We start from the raw sequence: 25,290 nt of genomic DNA on the forward strand, positions 1-25,290 counted from the left end.
CTGAGTGACTCCGATGCGCACCCCAACCTTCGTACCAGCACAGCAGCGCCGCTAGACGCCGAGCCTCACCCCTAAGCTCCTTCATGAGACATGTAGCATATGTATGCACAGCTTGGATTTTGGCAAATTGTGGTTGCCTAGCACGCTTGCGGCGTCGGCCAACGGCGGCGCCTAAGCCAGCTAAGCCGAGTCCGTGACGCATGCCACGTGTCGGGCACTTTGGGCTGCAACGTCCGCACGTCAACGTCTCACAACCATTCCTTTTCCATCCACTTCTTCACAACGATGCCCGCTCCATCGGACGCAACGTCCCTTGCGGACGCACAGTAAGGCGCAGAGCACGGATGAGCTGACAGCAGGAAGCGCGTGCGTAGATCATGCAACGGAGAGATGCTCACCCCCAGGCCACACCTGAGCACAAAGTAGTCATCGACTTCCTGCGCGGCAAGAATGGCCCCAAGGTCCGCCGCGGAGTGCTGAACGGCAAACGTGTCGACTTTTTCAAGGGTAAGTAAACGAGCGCGACGTGCCGTGCGTAACGTCGTGCGCCTACCAGCCTCCTCCCCCTCCGAGTGGTGCTGGCGCTGGGGTCATGGGGCGTCTTGGAAACAAGCTAACTCCCAGGCAAGACTGCTGTGCGCACACTCATGGGACCCGCGTACCAGAAGCTCGGGAAGAAGGTGCCTCCCGTCCAGACGGAGGAGGAGGCCGCGGCTCTCATCACCAGTCTGCTCCCATTGTGAGTTGCCTTGGCCTGTGGTGTGCTCTGGGTACTGTGGGCGTCATCCTTGTGTACTACCCTTTTCCCCTCGGCGCAGACGTCTCGGCGCGGATGCTGCTTTGTCTCCTACCCTCTCCGGGTCCGGCGAGCATCACACGACCGTCTGAGGCGCGATCCACTTCCAGTGCAATGGAGCTCGCGGAACTTGTATGATTCTCCTGGCACTTCTTTGCGACAGGAGATGTGTGATCCGCTTGTTTCGCCTTTACAAGCGGCGCTTCTACGTCTCTTCCTCTGGGAACTGCTGCACCCTTGTGGATTCTTCCCTTCTACCCCCACCCCCGGTTTCCCACTCATCCCAGTGCCTACTTCCTCCGCGTCGACCGTCTCAACCCCAACCCGCCTATCCCGAGCGGCATGCCCAAGCCCCTCGGCCTCAGTCAGCAGCAGCAGTTTGACCCCGCGGGATACTACAGCTGGTTTTACGACGGCTCGCCGTTCTGGAACATCGTCGGCGGCATCGCCATGGTTGCCGTGATGCTCGCGGGCGTCATGTTCCCCCTCTGGCCGGTCAAGCTGCGCATCGGCGTGTGGTACCTCTCAGTGGGCGCGCTGGGCCTCGTGGGCCTGTTCATCGTTATCGCCATCGTCCGCCTCATTCTTTGGTGCATCACCAAGATTTTTATGACCAAGGCGATCTGGATCTTCCCAAATCTCTTCGAGGACGTGGGCTTCGTCGACTCGTTCATCCCCGCGTGGCAGTGGGACGAGCCCAAGAAGAAGCGTCTTCGCAAGGTCGGCGAGAAGCGCAAAAAGGCCGTCTCCGCCAAGGAGAAGGGTCCCGCACTCGCTGCCCGCCCGCCCAACGCCATCCCCTCGGCCGTCGGCACGGCCGACCCCGCGGCCGCTGCGTCCGAGGCCGCCCGCGCCCCGACGCCCGGCAATGCTGACACCGAGTCGGGCGTCGCTGGCTCGCCCTCGGTCTCCACGGCTACGACGACAGCCATCGCGCCGCCCGCGACCAAGCCCACGCCGCGCAGCCGGCAGGCTGCGACCGTTGAGGAGGTTGACGACGAGTAGGGTTGTATCTACAGACCTCGGCATTGGTAGCGACAATGTGCATATACAGTTTTCATACCACCCTCGCTCATGCACTGCTGCACGCTTTATGTCTACGTCTTGCGAGGCGCTGATCGCTTCACTGCTCCTATGCCCCGGCGCCAAGGAACTGGGCGCGCTGCTGTCAGCTTACTCCGTCGCGCTAGCTCACCAGTTGCCTGACGGACGCCTGCTGCTCGGGATCGAGGGCATTTATCTGGTCGGGAGTGAGCTGGAGGACCTGCATAAGCATGGCCTGGGGTCAGTGATTTGCGTCTGGAGAATGACCGACCTTCTGCTCCTCGGGGAGACCAGCCAACGCAGCCTGCGTAGCGGGGGGCAGCGCGGGCGGGGCGGGCGGGGCGGGTGCAGGCGCCGGTGGCTGGCGATACCCGTACGCAGGCGCCGGTGGGGGCGCGGCGTAGGCGGCCTGGGGTTGCGGGGGATGCGGGGGCTGGCGGAACGCGGGGGGCGCGGCGGCGACGGGCGGGGGAGGGTAGTATCCTTCGCGCTGGTATCCGCCGTATCCTGGTCCAGGCGCGGGCGCGGGCACAGGTGCAGGAGGGGGCGCGTGTACCGGCGCAGCAGCCGCGGCTGGCTGCAGCGGCTGGATGCGTTGCAGAACGCTCGCGTCGACAATGTTCATGAGCAGCATCGCCTGGAAAATGGCATACGCGAGCTGCGGCTTGGCGGCAAGGAGGCGGCGCGCCTCGTCGGGCTGCGTGGTGATGAGCGCCTGGTGTGAGCACTGCTTCGACTGGTCGCCAATCCTTCGTCCACACCTCCACCACCCCCAACAACAAATCACCAACCCATCGCCAATGACCCACCTTCATCCCCGCCATGACCTCCTGCATCTGGCCTGGGTTGACCTCCGCGAGCGTCTTGCTGATGGCGTCCGTCGCCTTCTGCCCCGGCCCCGGCTCGGTGCCCGGCGGCAGCAGGCTGTGGTCGATTGGGGCAGGCGAGTCGCTTCGCCCACCGAATGGCGCTGGCCCCCCGACCGGCCCAGGCCCCGCCGCCTGCCCTGGCCGCCGGGTGAGGCGCTCGTCGTTGCTCAGCTCGATGCGGACCGGCCGCCCGTTAATCGGCACCTCCTGCAGGTTGCGCATGGCGCTCTGCGCGGCGGCCTCATCGTAGAACTGCACGAAGGCGTACCCCTTGCTCTTGCCGGTCTGGGGGTCGAACTTGATCTCGACGTGCGCAACAGGCCCGACTTCGCTGAACACGCCGGCGATCTGCTCTTCCGAGACGTCGTACGGGACGTTGGCGACTAGTGTTAGCTGGAGAGAGCGGATGACGTACCGAAGACGGTGCGCGTAGTCGGCGGCATGGGTGATTGAGAACAAGGCTAAGATGGAGAGGGAGTGAAATGAGATGGCTTTGCGGACGGGTGCTGAGAGTTCGAGCGCAGATCTATCGGGGTGTTGAGTCGAGAAGGCGAGATGGAGACAATACAGCAAAGGCGAAAGATACTCGTGAAGATGATGAGTGAGTGGTGTATTGTCACTCTTGACCGTCCAGCTCGGTCGGCTCTGACATCAAAGGCCCAACAAAATTAGTTCCGTCATACTCCTGCCCCACTCTTCTTTGACTTTCCTCTTCCCCTAAGAGCTGCTCATCGAATCATCGGGTATGCAGACTTGTCTACTGGAGGCTAGAGGAGCCCGATACCGCTATATCTCATCGTCTACTTTGCATCAACCTTTCATGTCTGCAGGGGTGAGTATTAACGCCTCAGAAACTTATGTGATGTCCCAATTTTAACGCTTTAACGGGTACACCAAAAGGTACACTCCTAGGGCTATTCCGTCCTAATAGCAGTTCTACTTGAGCTAGATCTCGGCCCGGGCCAACACACATGCCATCCGAGTTCGAAAAGACTAATGGCCTCCCATGTCATGAATGTGCTGGTGGGAAAAGCAATAGAGGGAATGGACCATGTGGATGGACAGGAGGATGGACATTTGAAAGTTCTAAGAGTTGGTGAGACGAGGAGTTAGCGAGTGTGCATACATGTGTCGGCACGAAAGAGTAAGTGGGTGAGAGTTGAAGGTAAGGGGATGGGAAAGGTGGCGAAGGGATGCAAAAAGATCGCAAGATAATACGCCTGCAAGGGAGAGGATTTATGTCTGAGAATGTATTCAGAAGTCCTACGTCGGGCAGGTTGGAACCGCTCGTGGCAGGCGAAGGGGGGGCAGACAGTAGAGGGAAGATGGTAAATCAGCCTCGGTGGTGAATTGGTGGCTGGGCAGCGGTTGATCTGCACGGGCTCATGGTCGTCCGCGGGAGCAGTGGATTCGATGCATTACCGGGATGATCATGATCAGCATGACCGGACCGTACACTGATATGATGCCATGAAGACATCACCCAAGTGCGTCACAGCTCCTGTGCGCCCCGGTGTCCAAGCCTGCACTTGTCCGAGTTGGCCATGTCCGATCTAGAAAATTCAGAGGTTGCAGACCGCACGGTCGCATGGCCTCGCAGCGCTGGGCAGGGGTCGGCGGCCCGAACGGAGGGAGGTGTCTTTCGCAGTACCCCGCCCATGACCCCTTGCTTCGCTGGCATTGCTCAGCTGATGGCCCTCCCCGCCCCTCAGCCGCCCGAGCGCCTCTCGTTGCCCGCGGTGTCCCCCCGGAACGCGAGCCTATCACCCAGTGATGACGGCAGAGACGCGACAGCTAGGATTGTGTTGTAAAGTAGAGAACGATTGCATGATTGTTGAGACAAAGACTCAGCGAAAGTAGGCACAAGCCGCATGGACACGGGCCGCATGCGAGAGTGCCACTTGAGTACTGCGACACATTGAACGGCTGGCAAATCTCGGCGGTCATTGATACGAGATGACTGGGACAAATTGGTCAGGAAGAGAAACTGGGACGCTTGGCCAGGGAGGTGCATGAGATACGCGAGATGACGGATGGAGAAACTGGGCTGATGTCAACGTTGATATACTGAGTGGTGGACGCTGGACAGACAAAGACTGGTGATAGGGGTACGCGCCCAGAATGCGAGTAGATTTCCAGCTGGAGGCAAGAACGGGGCCTCGCACCGGCTGCCGTGGATGCGGCACGAATGTATCTTATGATGTTCAACACCGGGGAAAGTCCTTTGCTCCGTGATGCACAATGGGCAAGCGGCGCGCATTGGGGGTCAGCTGAATGCGAACCCGAGCCTATGGATATCTATGACAGGCACCCCACTTGGGATATCCGGAAGGTGGAGGTCCGTGGCACAACTCCACAATTGTGGCATTCCTCTTCCACATCTCCTTTGCTAACAATCCTCACCTTCACGGATGCTCACTGCCGCTCAAAGAAGTCCTGCATAAACCACTCGTCTGCTGCTATACTGTGCTGCTTTTTCCGACACTACGCGCGCTCACGCCGGAGGAACAGGGCCCACGTAACCGGTCAAGCGGACGTGTACGGCCTTAATCTCCGTGTCTACTTTGTCAGCTTGCACACCTCGTTAGACGTCGTTACTCACAGTTGCTAAGGGCGTATTCTCCCAATTCACGCCCATGACCACTTGCTTTGAAGCCGCCGAACGGGACTTGCGAGTGAAGCTCGTTGTAGCAGTTGACCCAGACGGTGCCGGCCTTGAGGGCGTTGGCGACGCGGTGAGCCTTCTGGAGGTTCTGGGAGAAGACACCCGAGGCGAGGCCGTAGATCGAGTCGTTGGCCGCGGCGATAACCTCCTCCTCAGTGTCGAAGGCGGCGACGACGATGACGGGACCGAAGATCTCCTCCTGAACAATCTTCATGTTGGGCTTGACGTCACCGAAGACTGTGGGCTCGATGAAGTAGCCGGCCTTGCCGTGGCGCTCACCGCCAGTGAGGACCTTGGCACCCTCAGCCTTGCCGCACTCGACGTAGTTCATGATGCGGTCGTACTGGGTCTGCGAGACCTGGGGGCCCTGGAAGGTGTCGGCGCCGAACGGGTCTCCGACCTTGATCTTCTTCGAAACGGCAAGGAACTTCTCAATGAACTTGTCGTAGATGCCACGCTGGACGTAAAGACGCGAGCCGGCACAGCAAGTCTGGCCGTGGTTGAAGAAGATGCCCTGGGCGGCGTAGCGGACGGCAGAGTCGAGGTCGGCGTCGTCGAAGATGATGTTGGCGCCCTTGCCGCCGAGCTCAAGAGTGATCTTCTTGAGATTGGACTTGGCAGCCGACTCCATGATCTTACGGCCAACGGCAGTCGAACCGGTGAAGGCAACCTTGTCAATGCCCATGTGGCCCGAGATGGCATTGCCGACGGTCTGGCCGTAGCCGTTGACGACGTTAACGACACCCTCGGGGAAGCCGGCCTCGGAGATGAGCTTGGTCATGTAGGCGGCGGTGAGGGGGGTGAGCTCAGAAGGCTTCATAACAATGGTGCAGCCAGTAGCGAGGGCCGGGCCGAGCTTCCAGGCGAACATGAGGAGGGGGAAGTTCCAGGGGATGATCTGGCCACAGACACCGACGGCCTCGTGGCGGGTGAAGATGAGCTTGTCCTTGGACTGGTCGATGACCTTGCCCTGGATCTTGTCAGCCCAGCCGCCGTAGTAGCGGAAGCAGGCGGCCGACTCGGGAACATCGAAGCCACGGGCGGCGCCGAAGGTCTTGCCGTTGTCGAGGGCCTCGAGCGACGCGAGGATGTCGGCGTCACGCTCGACTAGCTCAGCGAGCTTGAGGAGGAGCTTGCCGCGCTCAAAGCCCGGAACGTTCTCACCCCAGGTGGTCTCCTGCGCCTTGCGGGCGGCCTTGACGGCGAGGTCGACGTCGGCCTCGGTACCCTCAGGGAGGTCGAAGAGCTTCTCGCCAGTGGTGGGGTTCACAACGCTGCAGGGTAAGCACCATGCTTGGGGATGCGCTTGGTCATGATGTGATATGACACGCCCATGATGCAAGTCAAGTGGCAGCAATGGCCTGTGATAGGGCCACATGCACACTTGAGCAGGGGGATATGCGGTAATCGGTTCCGGGGGCCGTCAGGCACCCTGACCCAGGCTCATCTCTCCGATCCGGCATATGACGGGATGATCAAGCATTCAATGACAGTCCGAGCATCGACGCCCGAAGATCTGCCAGCGACGGTGATTTCTCTCGTCATCATACCCGTCGCCACACACTCCACATGGTGAGGAGTTACAGGCAAAAGATTCGAAGGTCATGGACAGTACACTTGGACGCCAGGCCAAACAAAGGGACGAAAACCGCGGGCGCGATGGGAGATGGCTCGGTGCTATGATAGCCCGGGGCGGCGTCTGGGCGGTCCAAGCACTGTTCGCCCCCGTCTTGCTTGTCTTGCCCACCCGCTAAAGGTGGCATGCCAGCGAGGGCGCATCATGTGACAGCGGAGATGGAGCGCGTAGCGATGGCGAGTGATGCCTACCCTCACTACCCCGCGGCACGACAGCTCCGCTACGTCCACAGCTCCCACATCTCACAGCTCATGTCTCCGAGAGCAAAGGCGATAATATTATGAGAAGAGATGTACTCACGGAATGGTCTTGGCGTTCTTGTCGGCAGACTTGACGTACTTGCCGTTGATGTAGAGGTCAACGGGAACCTCGACATCGCCCTTGAAACCGGCGTGGTTGAAGGAGTGCTTGAAAGTGGCCATGACAGTTGTGAAGTTTTGTGGAGTATGGGGAAAAGAGATGCGGGGGACGTGGGTGGGTCTTTATACGTCTCTGGAGGGAGATGGGAACTACGCTGCGTGTTCCAGGACCAAGACTAGTCTCTCGTGCACTGCACGCTGACCCCACATTGCTGTTGTGGGGGGGGGGCTCGGTTATTAACTTGTCGGGTGCTCGGTCAGCTGAGCTCCCGCGCCTTGAGCCAACCACAACGACACAAGGCTCGGACCCTGTCCTCCGGCTCAAGCGGTTCTCAGCGGGTCGCGGCAGATGGCATGGCATGGCATCGGCGACCGGCCTGTTCCTCATGCAACCATGAGATGATGGTCGCTGGGGCCACAGCCCACAGCCCACAGTGTCAGAGCTTGGAGCATCGGTTTCTCATGTCCCAGGCTCAGCACTCTCGTTTACCCTGGCTGTACTTCCGATGCACAATCTGCTGCCCGGGTCATGTACAGCCCATCTGGTTGCACTAGCCCTCTCGGTTCAACCTACCCATATTGACCCGGGGCTCACAGTCACCGAGATGTCCCGGGCCGGCCAGTCAACCTCTCCCTCGCACCCGAGGCACAATGCTGCTCAGTTGCCCGACCACCGGGTCCGCTACGCGGTTAGCCCTGCAGCACGCCAACGCCAACGCCAGCGTCGGGTTCGACGTGGAGGCGCCGCCGCCCTTGGCATGCCAACGCGCATGCCACCGCCCCCTCGCTTCAAGCGGCTGCCGTTCCGTGACTTCTATTTCCTCCCCTTCTCCCCCGCTCTTAGTCTCCGCAATGGCCTGTCAATTTGCCTTGTTCACACTCTCCGTGCCGCTTCCGGTTTTCCACCAGCTTTGTGGCCGGTGGGCTTGCTTATGAGCTCACGCACGAGCAGGCACAATACAAGCGTCGTGCCTGTGCATGTGGGGTACCAGGCTGTGGACTGGGCGCCTCTGCTCCGAGACCCGTTTCGATCGCGCAGCGTGATTGATCAGCGAGATGGCTAGGCGGCACCGGTCTTGATGGACACCGGTGGCCATCGGAATGCATCTGATGGTGATGTGGCAGCCGCTGCGGAGAGGTGCGGCGACCCTCCGCTCGGTTTCGGACCGATCACGTTGCCCCACAGATTAGCGGCAACGGAGGGCTATTATCTGGCGACATTATTCTCTGAATTCATCCCGTTCTCCACGTGGCACACTGCTCGCCACCCGTCATTGTTGTTGCGATGTACACTTCCTCACCGATAGTTCAGTGAACCCACCACTGATCCATCCGAAGACTTGCAAGCCATGGATCAGGCAAGTGCTACATCTTCTAACTGCTCTGACCTTAGGACGCTTTCCGGTCCTTGTTGACTAAACCACGCGAAGGTGGCTCGTCCCGCTCCGGCGCAGTCTTGGGTCGCGCCCCGCCCAAACGCGGGTGGGGGACCAAGGCTAAACCACCGTGAGTGCGGGTGGTGGCGCCCACTGGCATTTCGCTAATCTTCAGGGCGAAGAAGGAGTCCGACAAAAGTGGAGACGGGACGGATGGAAGCCGACCCGCCTTCGCCCCCCGATCGCAGGCGAAGAAGGTGCAGGCGCCCCAGTACAAGGACCGGGCTGCGATCCGCCGCGCCGGTGGCGACGGCGAGTACAAGGAGGTCAGCTTGTCGGGTGGCTGACAGAGATGAAACGGACGCTGACGCTCCAGGTAGAGCATCTGTTGGAAGAGTTTGAACGGCGCAAGGTCGAGGCAGGTGAAGATGCCGACAAGGTGGGTCGCGAGAAACTGGTGACGTGCTGACAAGGAAGGTTGAGGCTCAGCGCGAGTACCTCGGCGGAGATGCCGAGCACTCTGTCTTAGTCAAGGGCCTGGACTATGCGCTGCTCGCACGGCGGAAGGCCGAGATCGAGGCCGAGAAGGCTGCAGGAATGGAGGACGAGCTGGAGCAACTCGGACAAACCATCAAAAGCAAGAGCCAGAGTAAGGAGCAGCCTGTTGAACCGACGAAAGATCCAAAAGGAAACAAGGTGATCGCATTGCGGTTGCGTGTGCTAACTCTTAGTTCAAGACTATCGGGAAGAAGGCGCCTGTAGAGGAGCCCCAGAGGAGGAGAAAGACCGTTGAGCGCGAGATTGAGCACAATGAGAAGGCGACCAAGCCCGCGCAGCGCCCTCGCTCGCCCGTAAAGCCGCCCCCTCCGCCTGACCCGGAAGATGAGGAAGATATCTTCGCAGACGCCGGCGAGTACGACCTCAAGGCCGGCCGCGAGGACGAGGATGATGACGACGACTCTGACGAGGAAGGGCAGATGGACATTGACGAACCTCAGCGTCGATCACGGTCGCGCTCTCGCGCTCGTCAGCGGTCGTCCTCGCGTTCAGACTCTCGCGGCCGCGGTCGCTCACGTTCGAGGTCGTTGTCTGATGGTGAGGTACGCCGCTCGAAACACGATCGATATCGGTCGACATCACGTGAGCATTCCTACTCCAGGTCACGTTCAAGGTCGCGCGGATATCGCGAGCGCTCCTACGGAGATAATCGAGGTCGGGATGCGTACAACTACGACGATCGGGGGCGAGGGCGGTACGACGATTACGATTACGACAGGCCTCGCGACAATGAATGGAGGCGAACGGAGCGTGATCGTCGCGAGGATCGCAGCCGGCGGTATGATGATAGAAGCCGCTACAGTCAAGACCGAGATTACGGCAGGCACGGCGGTCGGGGCGGATCGGGGCCCGCGCGAGAGCGCAGACCCAGAACTGAGTCACGCTCACGCTCGCGGTCTCCCCGATATCGGGACAAGGGTGATGGACGCGCGGACCGCGGCGCTCGCCCGCGGTCCCGCACCCGCTCGCCGTCGCCCGTGCCCTCGCCCCGACGCGCGCGATCGCGCTCGCTCACACCCCTGCTGCAGCAGACGCTACCGTTCGAGCGGTCCCCGACGCCGGAGAGTGACGATGAGGGGCCGGTGACGCGCTTGCAGCCTCTAGCGTCCTCGGCTATCACGGACCTGCGTGGCTTCCTGGCCGCGGACGAAGCAGATGCCAAGGCGGACGCGCGGCGGGCGTCCAAGGCGCGCTGGCGTGCGGCGCAAGGCTTGGCGATGCAGGAGGGCGTCGATGCCAGTATGCTCAAGCGCACCCAAACCGACGATCAGAAGGCCAACCGCGAGTATCGGATGCTAATGCACCGCCTGAACAAGGACAAGGACAAGGATGGCAAGGACAAGGGCAGCGGTGGCCCGAGCAAGTAGCTTGTACATGACTTCCGATGGATCGCTTCCGTCGCTTCTTCCAATTGCTGATGGCCGATCCGGATGGCGCGACATGTGCCGTGCCTGTGATCGGGTGCGTGTCCGGCTACGTTTATCCGGGCCAAGTGGCCGAGGCGATCGTCAAACAAGTTCCGCGCATCCCTGCAGCCCCACCCGAGCAGCCCGCAAAACACACCCGCACCCGACAGCGTTCCGAGTACACAACATGCCCGCGAACACTGACCCCCCTGCACTCGACAAGGCCGACCCCGTGCTGCAGCTGCTCACGCACAACGAGGCACTGTACGTCCACCGCTACCCCGGCACGACGGCGGTGCCGGGCTCGCTCTTCGATGCGCAGGACAGCTTCGTGACCGTCTCTCGCACGCCGCGCGAGGTGTCCGTCGTCGCGGCCAAGGGCGCGCCTGCTGCTGCGGGCATGCCGAATGCGGCGGAGGAGCACTGCGGCGGCCCGTGGACAGCCATCCGCGTGCGCGGCCCGCTGGAGCACCGTGAGTGTTATTGGTGGGTGTGGGCGTGCGAGAGCAGCTCGCGGGGATGCTGGACTTTTAGAGGATCTGGAGCAGGGCGGTATCGGGAGGGCGTCGCCAGGGCTGAGAGCTGCACGGCGTGTTGTTGGTGGCGGCGACGCCTCGACGTGTTCAGTGAACGAGGATCAACGCGTTTCGTTCCAGCTTTGTTGTCACCCCTGGCAACACCCTCGCTGACTCCAGACATGGTCGGAGTGCTCTCCGAGATCGCGCGTGTGCTCAAGGAGGCGTCGATCTCGATCTTCGCCATCTCGACGTGGTGAGTTTTTCGGGCTGGACGGCAGGCGCAACGCAGGACTGCCAATTCAACGAGCGGCGAGTCCCAGTGGCCTTCGCTCGAGTCGAGCGTCCTCCACCATCGACTGAGGCCGCGTCGACCCCGTCCTACACTCGCTTCCGAGGCGCCGCATCCGCTCCACTGGCGTCTATTCTTGTCTGACCCCAGGGACACAGACTACATCCTCGTGACGAGCGACACGTTGGAGCGGGCCAAAGAGGCGCTCGCGGCCGACGGGTGGCGGTGGGCGTAGGTCGCATGTGGGCGCCGAAAGCTGCGGCGCGTCATATGGAAGGCAAGCGGTCAAGTCATGTATACGGTCTTCGTCACTGCGGATCATTCTGCGGGGATTAGAGGTGGGCTCGGAGATGTCGTTGATGAGGCGCGTGGGCTATTCTTGGGACCGTTCCGGCACCGTCTGCCGTTATAGCCTCGTAGTCGGCTCGCCTTGCACTTCCACTAGCGGACACGTATGAGCCGTCCGAAAGCGGCCAGTTGTCAAGGACAAATGATGGTTGTCATCGTTGTCCCCCGCTCCGCGCACGTCACGATTCCACTATCTACACACTATGCATGGTATCCGCTATGGCTATGGCTACAACAGCTTCTACATCAACAACGACCAAGACAGACAAACCGGGAACTAGTATCGCCGCCGCCCGGGGCCAACGGGGCGCCAGTCGATTGCGCGCCCTCCGCCGCGCTGCGTGGCGCGCAAAGGGCGCACAAGGCCGCCGAGCTCGCGCGCACGCGCCGCGTCGGGGTCGTTGGCCGGGTTGTAGAAGTAGTGCGGTTGGAGCGGCTTGCCGCTGCTGTCGCGGCCGTTGCGCGTGATCTTGCCGAACATGGGGTTGGTCGCGAGCTCGGCGCCGGCCCACACGGCCCACGCGGACTCGTCGCCGTGCGTGCGCATGCTCGGCTGGCTCTCGAGGAGACTCTTGACGAGGTCGGGGAGCGAGAGCTTGGACGAGCCGGAGAAGACGACGGTCGAGGCCAGCAGGGCCGGCATGTCCACACCGGCCGGGGCGGGCGGGGGCGGCGTGGGTGTCGCTGCGCGCGACTTGGCGGGCGTGGCGGCGCGCTTGGCGGCCGGAGAAGACGCACGCGACTTTGGCTTGGCAAGGTCCAGCATCTCCTGCTTGACCGTTATGGCTTCGGGCGCAGGCGCAGGCGCGGGGGCCGGGATGGGCTCATCTTCGATGTCAGAGAGAGGCGAGGATGAGCGGTCGGTGCGGTTGTTCTCCTCGGTCTCTTCGCTTGTCTCAATCGGGGAAGCTGGTGGCGGGGCAACGCGGGTGGTGATCGACTCCGGGGCGGGCTCATCCCTGCCAGGTACGGCATCGTAGTCCATGTCAATGTCATCGCTACCAAGATCGCGAGGGGGCGAGGAGTATGCGTGGCGCGGTGGAGACGATGGTGGGAGCGAGAAAGGCGAGGGAGCGCTGATAGGCGCCGTTTCCACAGGGCGGACTGGTGGTGTGAAGAGCTCCTCGTCGGTCTCGTCTGGATCTTCAAGTGTAATGGCGACACCGGCGCCGTAGAACTCGACTTCGAGCGGGGCAGCGGGGTAGGTGCGGACATTTCCGGGCGTGATGCGGCGGTACTTGCCGCCGGGGGTGCGAACGCGGAGGCCGTTTTGGCCGACAACAAGGAGGCGGATCTGAGGAGGAGTAGTGGAGAGGAGCTCGACGGCGGCGTGGACGCGCGAAGCATGGGAGGCGCCGCGGTCGAGGACGACCGTGCGCGTGGGGTGAGCGGGGTATGCGAGCTTATCGGCAATCGCCTGCGGGGGCGCAGAGATGGCGGGTCTGCTGCGTACATGGTGCCGGCCAAAGACGAGGGTCTCGCCGGCCACCAGCCGCACCTGCATCGCGGGGCGGGAGGAGCGGGGGCGGGTGGGAGAGGTGGCGAGATGGCGCGGAGAGGAGGATGCGGCGACGGTGGAGGTGGAGGGTGTGAGGGGGCAGACCAGACGGGCGGGGATGGCCGGAATCTCGAACGCCACAGGCCCAGGGCCGTCACTTGACGGTGCCGGGGTGAGGATTTCGAAGGCGCGCTTCTTTGTCGGCGACGACGGGGTCGATGTGACACGGACGCGCTTGGGGGCCGGGTCCTTGTTGTAGGTCTGGAAGACGGAGCTGGGACGCTTGCCCGGCACGGAAACGGTGCGAGCTGGGCCGAGGGGGAAGAAGGAGAGGGGCGGCATGGCGGCAATAGCGCTGCGAGGTTGTTGTTGCGGATGAAATGCGAAGTGAGTAGAGACAATATGCGAATGCGAGCAGTCGAGAGCTGCAGAGGATGAAGAGGATGAAGAGGATGAAGAAACGAGCTTGCGGCGTCTATGCACTCTGATGCTCGACTTGGTTGATCACAAGAGATCACAGTCCGCGGATGAATCCAGGCACGGACATGGGTCGTGGTCGCGTCAACAAATCCGATCAAGGTGATCAAGGACTAAAACGAATAGATCCAGCAAAGTCACGTGCTCGTGATCTTGATCCTTCACCATCTCCACCAACATCAATCCGCATCAACCAGCCCCACTCGCGTGGTTCGCGTGGAATGGCGATGACGGGAGTCGCGTGGGCAGAGGCCATGCATAGGGCGGCACGTGGCCGATGCGCGGAGATGGAGAGCGTTTACGGACCACCGATCCTTGTCCACATCTTTGACACGTCCAGCATTCCAGGTCTAGTAATGTTCAGCTTCTTCGTGCTACATCCATGCCCTCATGTTCTATTTTACCGCCCACTACTACTACGCCGACGCGGCAGCCTCCGTCTTCTCGAGCTTGTCGAGTACCTCGACGCTCTCGGCATCCTCAAATGACCGCATCCCGCGCAGGCCCCAGCGGTCGAGCATGGCCTTGTCGACGTCCCACCCAGTGCAGGGAGTGGTCAGCATCGTTTCGCCCGTGAAGATGGCATTGGCACCGGCCATGAACGCCATGGCCTGCTCGGTCTCGGAGAAGGTGTGGCGACCCGCGGCGAGGCGGATAATGGTCTTGGGAAGGACGATGCGCGCAGTCGCGATGGTGCGGAGGACGGTGTGGACGGCGACAGGCTAAGGTCAGCGCGGGCAGGGAGGAAGGCGTTGTTAAAAGCACGAGGGATTGCTGTCGGCTATTACGGCCTCACACATCGCACTTACGTCGTTCTTCTCCAGAGGCGTCCCCTCGATTGGCACAAGCGTGTTGACGGGGAAGCTCTCCGGGTGCTCATCCATGCGCCCTACCTCCCAGATAAGGCCGACGCGGTCCTCGTCCTTCTCTCCCAGCCCAAGAATACCGCCCGAGCACACAGAGATGCCGGCGTCGCGCACCGCGGCGATCGTGTCGAGACGCTCATCGTAGCTGCGCGTGGTGATGACCTCGGGGTAGAACTCGCGGCTTGTGTCGAGGTTGTGGTTGTAGGCGCTGAGGCCGGCTTCCTTGAGTCGCCGGGCCTGCTCGGGGCTGAGCATCCCGAGGGTGGTGCACACCTCCATGCCCATTCCGCGCACTTCGCGCACCATGGTGAGGATCTTCTCGAAGCCACTCTTGCGGCCGGCGAGGTCTCGCCACGCCGCACCCATGCAGAAGCGCGTCGAGCCATTGGCCTTGGCCATGCGAGCGGCCTCGAGAACGGGCTCGATGGAGACAAGGCGCGAGGCCTTGGTCGGGGTCTTGTAAGATGATGACTGGGAGCAGTATTTGCAGTCCTCGGTGCAGCCGCCGGCTGGTGTCAGCGATGCGAAGGGGAGTGGAAGGAAAAGGAGATTGTGCAGGGGATCATGGGGGAGCTGGAGGGCGCTGAGTGCAAGGAAGGTGTCGACACTCCACCCCCGCGCCTCACTCAACGCGTCCTCATCTATACGTGTTCGCAAACTCACTCTTGATGTTCATAAGAGTGCACAGCTGGATGCGGCTCGCGTCGTGGTGCAAGCGATGGACACTAGCAGCACGGAAAATGGTTTCCATAAGCGGACCGTCAAAGATGCGCTGGACCTCGGCGCGGCTCCAGTCATTGCGGACGGCGCCGTCAACGGGGGCAGTGGAGCGAGGCTCGACAGCAACGGCGTGGCCGCGGGCTAGGCGGGCGACGGGGACAAGAGCGCGAGGCCGGAAGGTGCGGAGGGCGGCCATTGAGAGAGGGGGGGGGGGGGGGGGGAGGACGGGGGATGGAGGACTGGAGGAATGGAGAGGGTGAGAACGGAGGTCGTAAATGGAGTAAGCGGTCAAGCGGTGGGCCTCGTGGCGCGTGGCAGCAGTACAAGGATCCAACGGCCAACGGTTGATGCGGATCTGGGGGGATTCCCGGGTCCAACGACAGTCTTGGGGGGGGAGAGGGGCATTTGGGGGGGGGAGGGAGGGAAGGTTGGCTGCCTTGGGGGAGATCGGAATGCCACCTCGCATGGTGCGGATCGTGCGGAATCCGTCATCCCTCTTTACTCACTCTCAATTCCACTCTCCGTCGAATCACATCCACACAATTCCACCCATCACCACTCACCCAAGTTAAGACGACGGCGGTCCGATAGCCCTGGTGGCTGGTACATGCTAGTCCTCATCCGTGGGCCGTCGCGCTCGCGCCATCGCCACAGGTGAGCGTGCGCTCTCCGGGCGGGCGGGGTCAATCAGCCGCCGTTGGCTCAACTGGTCATCTCGCCTGGATCAATTTCGTCTCCGTTAGTCATGCCCTGCACTAGCGAGCGGCACCTCCATCCATCTCCGTCCGGCCTCGCGGCCTGGCTATGGGAGGCACGTGCGCGTGCACGCGAGCGGCGGCGGCCGATGCACTCAGCGGCCTGAAGAGTGCATAGCAAGTCAGCCTTCCTCCACACAGTGTAAAGAGCTCATGTGAGCGCTGTCACCGCGAGTGACTGACTGGCTTGTCAGGCTGATTGTCGCCGTGTGTTATCCGCTCATGTTGCGGCTGGTCGATTGGATGGATTCAGTACCCGTGCTCACCATCGACTCTGGTCCGTACTCGATATATCGAGATACAAGAACGAAGAGATGAATCCACGAACGAGTCGGCATCTCTTCACATGCATCCACTCAAGACTAGCTGGCAAAACTGTGGAGCCGGGGGTGGAACGGAACGCCCAGGGCCTTCCGTCACCAACTCCATTCGCAGGCATACGGCAACAACAATGAAAGTCGTTCATAGATCGCTGTGTGACGATCTGAACCAGCATCCAGATTGTAACACGCGCACACGCAGCTACACGCTGAGACCGTGCAATCTGCTCACGGCCGCAGCGTGGATTGCACATGCACCTGACAGTCTGAATCTCACGCATACCCACGTGAGCACACTCAAACCTCCCACCGCCTGACTCCCGCGCAGGACCCGGCCCTCTTCCGCTCCATCAACGGCAGGAGTTGGCCGATGTCGGCTGAGATGCGCGGCTGGGCGCCTCAGTTTACCGCCAAGCGAGCCACCACCACCTGGTCCACCTGCGACCTGCGACTGGGCCTGAGAATGCCGACTCTTGCCTGAGTCAGCCCGCGGCCAGACCTAGGGTGCCGACTCCAATCGCGGACCTGCGGACCAGCGCCAGATACCAGCTGACCTCGGCACATCGGCACGGCCATCTCCTACGCCTCGACCTGACAAAATGACTCGAGGTCGGCAGACCAGCATGATATACTGACGAGACGTCACCGTCTCACACTGAACACCATGCGCTCAGCCTCCGGACGAGCAGCGCCAGCGCCAATACCAACATCGCCAAGAAGAGACACCTCGCATCTGGACACAGACAGCTTGCACACCATGAGCTCCGGGTCGTCCCTCGACCCCTTGGAGAAGGACAAGGAGATGGAGGACGATGTGGCGCCGCTGCCTACTCCGTCCCCGGCGCCGCCCCGCCGCCCACATAGCCTGCACTCGCTGAGACTTGCGCGATCTGCATCGTGTGCATCCCGTGCATCCCGCGCATCCCGTCTCAGCCGAACAAGTACGCGCATGAGCGGCTTACAGGCCACGCAGCTGGAGATGTCGCTGCGCGCGCAGACACGCGAAAGCGGCGTACTCACACATGCGGCGGGCGAGGGCGGGCGCGGCGTCGTGGAGAAGCACACAGTGCTAGACTTTGGGGAAGGGCCCGAGGAGGTGGTTATCATCGACTGGGCACCGGGGAATCCGGAGGTGAGTTTGAGTCGTGCGGGTCGGATGTGGCCGAGCGTCATGTGAGAGAATATTGCAGTCGGGTGTCAAGGTGGCGATGGATGGAGCAGTGGCTGAGGTGATCCGCAATCGTTATCCGTCAGCCACAGCGACGTTGGCACAGACCGCTGATCCCAGAACCCCTTCAACTGGTCCCCACTGCGCAAGTGGACGGCCATCGTCGTGCTGTATTACCTCGTGGCGCTCACCGCTATCAATGCCACAAGCGTCGGAGTCATGGCGCCGTGGGGCGTGCCATGGTTCAAGACAACGTATGTGGGCTACGCCCTCAGCGTGTTCATGTATCTATTCGGGATAGCAATCACGCCACTCGTGCTTGCGCCCATGAGCGAGCTGTTTGGACGCAATATCATCTACCAGGTGACGACGCTGCTGTGAGTCGGGCCGCAGGTAGGGTGTGGTGGCGCTCTTTATTGTGCAATCTGCCTATCTGCCTACCTGATTGCTATCCCATCCCTGGACCAGCTGGCGTCCTATCCATCCCTCCCGCTGATGCCAGTAACGCTGTCCTCTTCCTGCCGCAAGCCCTCACACACTCACACAGCGGCCTGCTCGCCGCCCGCTTCTTCCAGGGCATGGCGAGTTCCGTCGCCAACTCCATGGTGGGCGGCACAGTAGCAGACCTCTTCGAGGCGCGCGAGCGCGGCCTCGTGATGAACCTCCTCGCGATCGTAATCTTCGTCGCGCAGGCGCTCGGCGGCGTCGTCTTCGGCTGGGTCGGGCTGTACCTCGGCGTGCAGTGGTGCTATGGAATACAGGCAATTCTGGCTGGCGTCTCGGTGGCCCTCAATGCCGCGCTGCTGCGCGAGACGCGCGGCGACGTCCTTCTATCGCGCCGTGCGCAGAAGCTGACGCGCGAAACTGGCGTGCGGCACATGGCGGCCGCAGAGACACAGAAGAAGAGCCTTCGCCAGATGATCACTGTCTCTGCCATCCGCCCACTGCAGTACCTCCTCACGGAGCCGATCGTGACTGCCATCTCACTGTGGATCGGCTTCGCGTGGGGTGCCGTCTTCCTCGGCACATCTTCAGTCCTCCTCGTTTTCGGGCAGTACACGGACAACCCCGGCCTCGTCGGCGTGTCCGAAATCACCGTCGCTATCGGCGGGATCCTAGGCTTCATCTCAAACTACCACCAAGAGTATCTGTACCAGAAGGCCTGCGAGCGCAGCCCGACAGGCAAGGCAGCGCCCGAGGTACGCTTGTACTGGGCGACGACGGCGGGCCTCCTCTTTCCCCTCTGCATGTTCGTGTACGCATGGACGGGCCAGCCCCAGTTCCACTGGATGCTGCCCGCGACATTCCTCAGCCTCTCGTACTGGGGCATCTACGTCATGTACAGCAGCGTGTTCACGTATCTCGCGGACGCGTACGAGACGTACTCGAGCTCGGCGCAGGCCAGCCAGAGCTTCATGCGCAACCTCCTCTCGTCGACGTTCCCCCTCTTCGCCCGCGCCATGTACATGAACCTCGGGTATCCGATCGCGTCCACCGTCGTCGCGAGCTGCGCGCTCGCTCTCGCTGCATGTCCCACCCTCATCGTCATGTTTGGCGCGCAGCTGCGCGCGCGCTCAAAGGTTGCGAGCGCAATCGCCGCCAACAGCTAGACACACAACACCGTACGATATAGAGTTAAGACTAGATCCGCATAATTGCATGCACGTGTACAACAGCCCACACGAGCACGAGTGTTCTACAAGTCCTGTCGATCTGGCCGATCAGTCCGTGCCCCGTCCCGTACCGGGCAAGAACGCCCACACCGTGCCCATGCACATGAGAATGGTGCTGACTACGAGGATGACGAGGTGGAGCACCCGCAGAGCGCGCGCCTTGCCTTCCTCCTTGACGCCGAGCACGCTCGGTGCGAGGCGGAGGTAGAAGGCGATCTGGGGTCAGCGTGGGCGACGCTCTCAGCTCACCGGGAGGATGATGCAAATTAGAAAGGCCGAGAAGGATCTAGGAGTCAGCGCAAACTCTCGCATTCAGAGCACTCACCCAAGGAACGCCATGACCTTCTCAAAGCCCGGGAGGACGATTGCCACGACCGTGCCCGCAGCCGTGATGACAATGCGCATGACGGCGCGGGCGACGCCCTTGCCGCCTTCCGCCGTCGTCGCCTCGGAAGGCGGCACGATGCTCTTTCTGTGGTGGTGGTGGTCAGGGCGCTCGCACTCGTCGTCGACGTAGTCGCTCTCGCCGATGCGCGTGAGCGCCGAATTGACCGCGAAGGAAATACGGCGGTGGCGCCGGCCGCCCTCTGGCGGCTCGACGGTGAGGCGGGGAGGAGGAGCTTCGGGCTCAGCCTCGGGCGCGGCCGGCGCGATGCCCAGGAAGCTCTCGACGGCGACGTGCAGCGGCCGGCTGGTCAGACCATACTTCGTCAGAGGGACGAGGACGATCATCCACAGCGCGACTTGGTTGAGCGTCTCGGGGTACTTCATGATGGGGTTCATCATGTCCTTGGAGATCTCGTCGGACACGTTGTCGCCCATCATGAGGTAGCCCATGGCGCCGGAGACGGCGGCGACGGCTCCGGCGACGGTGAAGGAGATGTTGAAGAGACGGTCAATTGCGGCAGGGTTACGTGCGTCTTTCGCAATCGCAGGGATTACGGCGTGCCCGCCGTAGCCGGCGAGGACGAGACCGACGCCGCCTACCCAGTTCATCATCTTCATCTCGGGGCCGAGGCGGGTCGGCATGGGGTCGAGGAGCGAGCCGGGCGCGTGCTTCTTCCACAGGCCGTCGAAGAGGATGATGCCGATCAGCACGACGACGGCCGCCGTAGAAAGCACCGAGGGGACGGCGAGCCAGCGCAGCGGCATGAATGTCGTCGGAAGGACTAGGAAGAAGCCGAGCGCCATCCAGGTCTCGGCGGAGTAGTCGGGGAGGACGGCGTTCATCGAGTCGCCGAAGAGGACGATAAGCGCGACGCCGAAGGCAAAAAGCTCGGTGCAGAAGAGGACTTGGATGGCCGAGCCACCCCACGCGCCGAACGCAGCCATTCCGATGTCCGTGTAGCTCGCCAGCGACACGTCAGAGTACAGCAGACGCGCGAGGAGCTTGCCCCTGGCGTCAGTGTGACGCACACATATACCGTACTTACGTGTGGCACGTAATCGCAGAAAATGCGATGACCATGATAGATCCCCCGATCCAGCCGGCGTACGAGAACGCCAGCGGCATGCTAAGCAACCCGATGCCAATGAGCACTCCGATGGAGTTGAAGAGCGTCTGGCCGTTCGTGCTCTCACCGCCGTGCACGTTGATGTTCGCCGCCATGTTGTCGACGCGCGACGGCTTGCGCAGAAGCGGCGCGGCTTCGCCCACGCCCACGCCGGGCCCCGCGCCCGCGCTCACGTCTCTCGGACCAACAGCGCTCCCGCGCCGCCGCGGCGGGGAGTGTCGCGGCGTCGCGCCGTAGCTCGGGCCTTCGCCGTCGCGCTCCACGTCGTCGTCTCCCATATGGTACTCGCTGAACCCCGAAGTGAGCGCCAGGTCGTGGTGGAATCGCTCCTCCATTCTCGCATCTGGTGTCAGAGTGAAAACAAACGCGCGCACATCGCTTCACGAGGCCAACGACGCTGCCTCTCGCCCCCTGGGGGTAATGGCCTTCTGGCGACGACATGGTGAGTCGAGGAGTCGAGAAGTCACGAGTCGAGACGAGTCGAGAGGGCGCTCCAGGGGAATAGTGCAAGGTTAAGAGATCGAAGTCGTTCTCAGACATACGTGCTGCATGTTCGTTACACCCTCACGTGAGGGTGGGGTATCCGGTTGTGGGGTCGGTTCTGGGCTGGATCCGGCAGGCACCAAGTGGGCATGCCTCGTCGCTCGTGTTTCTGATGCCTGCCAAGCCAAGCGAGGTATCCAGGTCGTGCAGGTCCGAGTCCAGATCATGCTGCATACAGACTGCCTCTTGTGTGCGACATGCTATGAAACGGGGAGAGTGGGGAGAGCAACCGCGGGCCGCCCGCGGCGCCAGTGGTATTGTCCTATGAGCTCTCTCGCGCATTTGTGGTGTGAAACCATGACTGATGAACGACAACGTGTGAAGCACAATGCTCGATACGGTCGATCCGCGGTCGTTCCGTCGATTCGCGCCTTCTTTCCCGGTGATCCCGGTGGCTTCGGCGAAGGATGCGGATCACCGAGTGTTCTCGGCGATCAGCCTCGGCCTCGGCGGGCATCAGCCGGCGGTTCTGGACGCCGAGGCTCGAGCTGATATGATATCGTATCGAACAGACGATCATTCCATTCCCAATTCCGCGACTCCCCCGCCTTTATCGCAGTCACCTCGCTGCCCGCTTCCACGCCGCATACGCCTCGCGCATACAAACCCCACACGGCCTGTATCCAGCCTCCACTGCCGTTGACTCGTCCGCAAAGAACACGCGGTGCTGGACGTATCCGCCGCGCGCGATGGCGCGCAGCGCCGAGGGACAGTCAAGGCGGCCGTAGATCCGGCTACGGCGGTGTCCGCCCAGCGTACCCGGCGTCGTGGACGAGTAGGAGCCTGCGGCGGATAGGAGAGTGTACGTCCGCGCTGGTGTCATTCGTTGATGAACGGAAGAGATATTGCAAGATGCATGACCGCATGATGCAGAGAGTGGGGCAGTATTAATTTTGCCGGCCGAGCGGAATCCCCGGCTTGCTTTATCCGGAAGTGGAGACCCCGCAGCCATCTGCAGTATGATAATGGCGATTCATCGTAAAACATGCACTGAACGAGACCTCATGCTCGGCCCCGTACGCATGCCAACATTGCCTCCTATATATCGTGTATGATGAGATATCTCCGCCTTTTCTTTCTTTCTGACTGAGCAGCCGTATCGACAAACTCCACTCTACCTTGCACACACCGAGATCTTGTCGCGCGCACCGAGATCTTGTCGTTTCGGCTAAGTTGCCGCCTCCACCGAGATTGGCACGCTTCGGATTTACTCCGCCCACATCTCCCCGGCCAAAGCCGAGCTCTCCGCTCTCTACTTCAAGTCACGGCAGACACAGCGCGCGTGCTTTCACATCTTTCCATCCCCGACTCTCACTCACACAAAATGTCCAACGCCGCCGACCAGCAGGCCCGCGAGGCCGCCGAGAAGACTCTCTTCGATCTCGGCATGAAGCAGGTGAGCTTGCTCCGGCGATGCCCCCACAAGGATGGCGCGCTCCGACTCGGATGATGCTTGCTGCTCAAGTCCATCATCGCGCCTACCTGTCTCGTTCCCGCTCACATCAGCGCCGCACCGTCCTCGGCGACCAGTACGTCGACAACCAGCTCGCGACGCGCAAGTCCGAGTTCTCGCTCCCCGCCCAGGAGTACATCACGCGCTCGGCATGGGAGGGCCTGTGGTCCCGTCCGGGCCTCGAGCTCAAGTACCGCTCGCTTGTGGTCATCACGTACGCCGATCATCGACAACGCTAATAGCAGAATCCTGGCGCTCGGCGGACACAGGGCCGAGCTCGCGGCGCACACGCGCGGCGCGCTCCGCAACGGCCTCACCGAGGAGAACATCCGCGAGGCGATGCTGCACGTCACGGGATACGGCGGTTTCCCGAAGGGTCTCGAGGCGTGCGTTTGGGCGGACAGGGAGAGATACTTACGCCAGATTCCGCGTTTGTGAGGAGGCGATCGAGGCCTACCGCCTGGAGGTGGCCGCCGAGAAGGGCGAGGGCTCGTCTGCGTGAGCGTGGGTCGGGGTTGTCTGAAGATGAAGAGATGTGTGATGATATGGGAGGAGTAAGCTGCGCGGACGGTTTGCAGCGGATTGCATTCAGGGGTCGGGCTCCACTTACGACAGCTATCGCTGAACGTCATTTAGCGTGCTACGAGCGCGTCTGTCACGCCGCTCGCTATCCGTACACTGACGCGCACTTATGGTGACTATCTCCTGCTCTTTGCACTTAGCCAGCGCGCTACCTAGCACCTGCTGCGGCATCGTGGCTCCGCTCATCCGCTAATCTTCAAAGTCGCAATCGCAGCATATCGCGCACCTAGTTGACGCGGACGGGGCGTGCAAACTCGGGCTCTCGCCCCTCCGCATTCACCCTCCGCATCGACGATACACCAACACGCACACAAAACACCACCTTACACGCACACCACACCGGCGCTCTCGCTGCAGTATCCGTCACGAGGCCATGCGACCGTGGCCCACGCCCACCCGTCAAGGCCTTGCGTGCGAAGCATCGACGGTCATGTCGCCACAACCTGATGCCGCCACCGGCGTCCGCGGCCGGCGTGGGGATGTGCCCACGGCCGCGCGGCAAACCTTCAAACTGCCGGGAACCGGGAAGGAGAAGCAATGGGCGACTCGCTCCTGCTGCCTGCCTGCCATGAACAATGGAGCCTGACTCGTATCATTCCCACGCTCGTAATGTACAACCTTGGCGCAGCGCGGCCGCCATGCGCCTCACTCCACGCTCTCCCCCACCCCTCTTCACCGCCAGTTGTTCTCCTTGACGATCTGCGCCTCCTCGAGGATATAGCGCCCTGCGATGAGTGTGAAACAGCTGCACCACCTACCCTCCTTGTACCTCTGGTCGCCGGTGGGCGCCTTGATGTACATCCACCCGACTTCGGCATCGCACGAAGCACAGTGGAGATCCGCGACCGTGTGTCTTCCGGTTCTAGGGTTAACAGGATCAGCGGACGGATGTGCGTGGGGCCAAGAGGCTAACAGGCTAACAGGCTAACAGGCCCCAAGGAGGCTAAGACACCACAAGAGGCTAAGATGCTAAGAGTGCTGGCCAAAGAACAGTAGGGAGAGGAGCGTGCTCGAGGCGTTGCAGATACAGACTCATGAGGCGGTAGGGGTAAGAAGCGAGAGGCAGATCGGGAACCGGGACGGCTGCCGCGAGCGCGACCGTGTTCGAACGCGTAAAGGTGGCCCAACCCACTCCCCCGCCACGGCACACTCCCAGGCCTCCAGCCTTCAGCCTTCCGCCCCAAGACATGCTCGCCTCCGCCACCGCCACAACAGCCGGAGCTATGGTCCATGGACCATGAGGCATGAGTCGAGACTACCCACATGAGTTTGCGTTCCTCCCGCTTGCCCAGATTCGTGTTGATAGTCGAGTTCATGAGGCTGGATGATTAGTGCGCGAGTAGTAGCTGTTGACGAACTACGCACGGCCCGAGCGGCCGGTGAATGCCTGCGATACGAGCTCGTCCTGGAGTGCCTGTGCGTGAGTGAGGGAATCCTGGGACAGATCGGAGAGTGATGACGCGGGATGTAGGGGATATGATGGATTTCCAAGGATAGAAGGAGTTTGTGATAGCATCCGCAAAGGACCCATCGGAGCGAATGATCGTGGGGTCAGGGGGAAGGCAAGGGAAAGAAGGATACATGCACAAGCGCACAAGCATGATACACACACGCGGAGCACTCCCTGAGTGCCACAGTCAGGGGCTACGAGGGGGGCGACTCGCGTGCGAGCTTGGAGCTTTGACCCACCAGAACCTCTGAACACTTTGCGCACGCAAACACGGGCTTGTCGCCGGGAAGCTGATGCAGGTCCAGACGGGTAAGCCCGCCACCCTTGGAGTTGAGGAGGAGCGTGTTGGCCACGTCAAGACGGGTTGCGGCCCCGGCGGACGATGTCTGCATGGTAAGGTGTGATGG

General features: G+C 61.8%; 12 protein-coding genes across 12 annotated transcripts; 5 read left to right on the top strand and 7 right to left on the bottom strand.

Annotated features, from left to right (window-relative positions):
• Window positions 1–647: 647 nt before the first annotated feature.
• On the top strand, window positions 648–1,801 carry COLE_05791 (uncharacterized protein; the record flags this gene model as incomplete). The annotated part of the gene is made up of 2 exons (XM_018422608.2): window positions 648–739; window positions 1,084–1,801. The coding sequence occupies 2 exons, from the start codon at window positions 648–650 to the stop codon at window positions 1,799–1,801; spliced, it is 810 nt and encodes a 269-aa protein (XP_018280289.2).
• A 127-nt stretch (window positions 1,802–1,928) lies between these two features.
• COLE_05792 (uncharacterized protein) lies at window positions 1,929–3,152 on the bottom strand (the record flags this gene model as incomplete). The annotated part of the gene is made up of 5 exons (XM_018420759.2): window positions 1,929–1,958; window positions 1,992–2,075; window positions 2,112–2,555; window positions 2,650–3,092; window positions 3,125–3,152. 5 exons carry the CDS (start codon window positions 3,150–3,152, stop codon window positions 1,929–1,931), a joined length of 1,029 nt encoding a protein of 342 aa, XP_018280288.1.
• Window positions 3,153–5,203: 2,051 nt separating this feature from the next.
• On the bottom strand, window positions 5,204–7,432 carry COLE_05793 (uncharacterized protein; the record flags this gene model as incomplete). Its single annotated transcript, XM_018422607.2, has 3 exons — window positions 5,204–5,268; window positions 5,312–6,648; window positions 7,311–7,432. 3 exons carry the CDS (start codon window positions 7,430–7,432, stop codon window positions 5,204–5,206), a joined length of 1,524 nt encoding a protein of 507 aa, XP_018280287.1.
• Window positions 7,433–8,020: 588 nt separating this feature from the next.
• On the top strand, window positions 8,021–10,670 carry COLE_05794 (uncharacterized protein; the record flags this gene model as incomplete). The annotated part of the gene is made up of 7 exons (XM_018425250.1): window positions 8,021–8,104; window positions 8,763–8,875; window positions 8,921–9,071; window positions 9,122–9,184; window positions 9,223–9,441; window positions 9,477–9,845; window positions 10,335–10,670. 7 exons carry the CDS (start codon window positions 8,021–8,023, stop codon window positions 10,668–10,670), a joined length of 1,335 nt encoding a protein of 444 aa, XP_018280286.1.
• Window positions 10,671–10,896: 226 nt separating this feature from the next.
• On the top strand, window positions 10,897–11,751 carry COLE_05795 (uncharacterized protein; the record flags this gene model as incomplete). Its single annotated transcript, XM_018425249.1, has 3 exons — window positions 10,897–11,182; window positions 11,405–11,480; window positions 11,667–11,751. The coding sequence occupies 3 exons, from the start codon at window positions 10,897–10,899 to the stop codon at window positions 11,749–11,751; spliced, it is 447 nt and encodes a 148-aa protein (XP_018280285.1).
• A 390-nt stretch (window positions 11,752–12,141) lies between these two features.
• On the bottom strand, window positions 12,142–13,704 carry COLE_05796 (uncharacterized protein; the record flags this gene model as incomplete). Its single annotated transcript, XM_018427140.2, has 1 exon — window positions 12,142–13,704. The coding sequence occupies one exon, from the start codon at window positions 13,702–13,704 to the stop codon at window positions 12,142–12,144; it is 1,563 nt and encodes a 520-aa protein (XP_018280284.1).
• Window positions 13,705–14,255: 551 nt separating this feature from the next.
• On the bottom strand, window positions 14,256–15,621 carry COLE_05797 (uncharacterized protein; the record flags this gene model as incomplete). The annotated part of the gene is made up of 3 exons (XM_018422606.2): window positions 14,256–14,561; window positions 14,649–15,214; window positions 15,369–15,621. The coding sequence occupies 3 exons, from the start codon at window positions 15,619–15,621 to the stop codon at window positions 14,256–14,258; spliced, it is 1,125 nt and encodes a 374-aa protein (XP_018280283.1).
• A 1,858-nt stretch (window positions 15,622–17,479) lies between these two features.
• COLE_05798 (uncharacterized protein) lies at window positions 17,480–19,278 on the top strand (the record flags this gene model as incomplete). The annotated part of the gene is made up of 3 exons (XM_065626439.1): window positions 17,480–17,632; window positions 17,789–18,045; window positions 18,171–19,278. The coding sequence occupies 3 exons, from the start codon at window positions 17,480–17,482 to the stop codon at window positions 19,276–19,278; spliced, it is 1,518 nt and encodes a 505-aa protein (XP_065482250.1).
• A 111-nt stretch (window positions 19,279–19,389) lies between these two features.
• On the bottom strand, window positions 19,390–20,854 carry COLE_05799 (uncharacterized protein; the record flags this gene model as incomplete). Its single annotated transcript, XM_065626440.1, has 5 exons — window positions 19,390–19,557; window positions 19,591–19,627; window positions 19,667–19,940; window positions 19,974–20,737; window positions 20,775–20,854. 5 exons carry the CDS (start codon window positions 20,852–20,854, stop codon window positions 19,390–19,392), a joined length of 1,323 nt encoding a protein of 440 aa, XP_065482251.1.
• A 1,103-nt stretch (window positions 20,855–21,957) lies between these two features.
• On the bottom strand, window positions 21,958–22,221 carry COLE_05800 (uncharacterized protein; the record flags this gene model as incomplete). Its single annotated transcript, XM_018423949.2, has 1 exon — window positions 21,958–22,221. One exon carries the CDS (start codon window positions 22,219–22,221, stop codon window positions 21,958–21,960), a length of 264 nt encoding a protein of 87 aa, XP_018276859.1.
• A 501-nt stretch (window positions 22,222–22,722) lies between these two features.
• COLE_05801 (uncharacterized protein) lies at window positions 22,723–23,353 on the top strand (the record flags this gene model as incomplete). The annotated part of the gene is made up of 4 exons (XM_018423948.2): window positions 22,723–22,794; window positions 22,905–23,065; window positions 23,097–23,237; window positions 23,275–23,353. 4 exons carry the CDS (start codon window positions 22,723–22,725, stop codon window positions 23,351–23,353), a joined length of 453 nt encoding a protein of 150 aa, XP_018276858.1.
• Window positions 23,354–24,105: 752 nt separating this feature from the next.
• On the bottom strand, window positions 24,106–25,275 carry COLE_05802 (uncharacterized protein; the record flags this gene model as incomplete). Its single annotated transcript, XM_018420107.2, has 4 exons — window positions 24,106–24,295; window positions 24,697–24,753; window positions 24,792–24,847; window positions 25,123–25,275. 4 exons carry the CDS (start codon window positions 25,273–25,275, stop codon window positions 24,106–24,108), a joined length of 456 nt encoding a protein of 151 aa, XP_018276857.2.
• Between the last annotated feature and the right edge of the window lie 15 nt (window positions 25,276–25,290).

The sequence above is a fragment of the Cutaneotrichosporon oleaginosum genome, assembly GCF_008065305.1.
Source record: "Cutaneotrichosporon oleaginosum strain ATCC 20508 chromosome Unknown ATCC20508_contig05, whole genome shotgun sequence".
NCBI lineage: Eukaryota > Fungi > Basidiomycota > Tremellomycetes > Trichosporonales > Trichosporonaceae > Cutaneotrichosporon > Cutaneotrichosporon oleaginosum.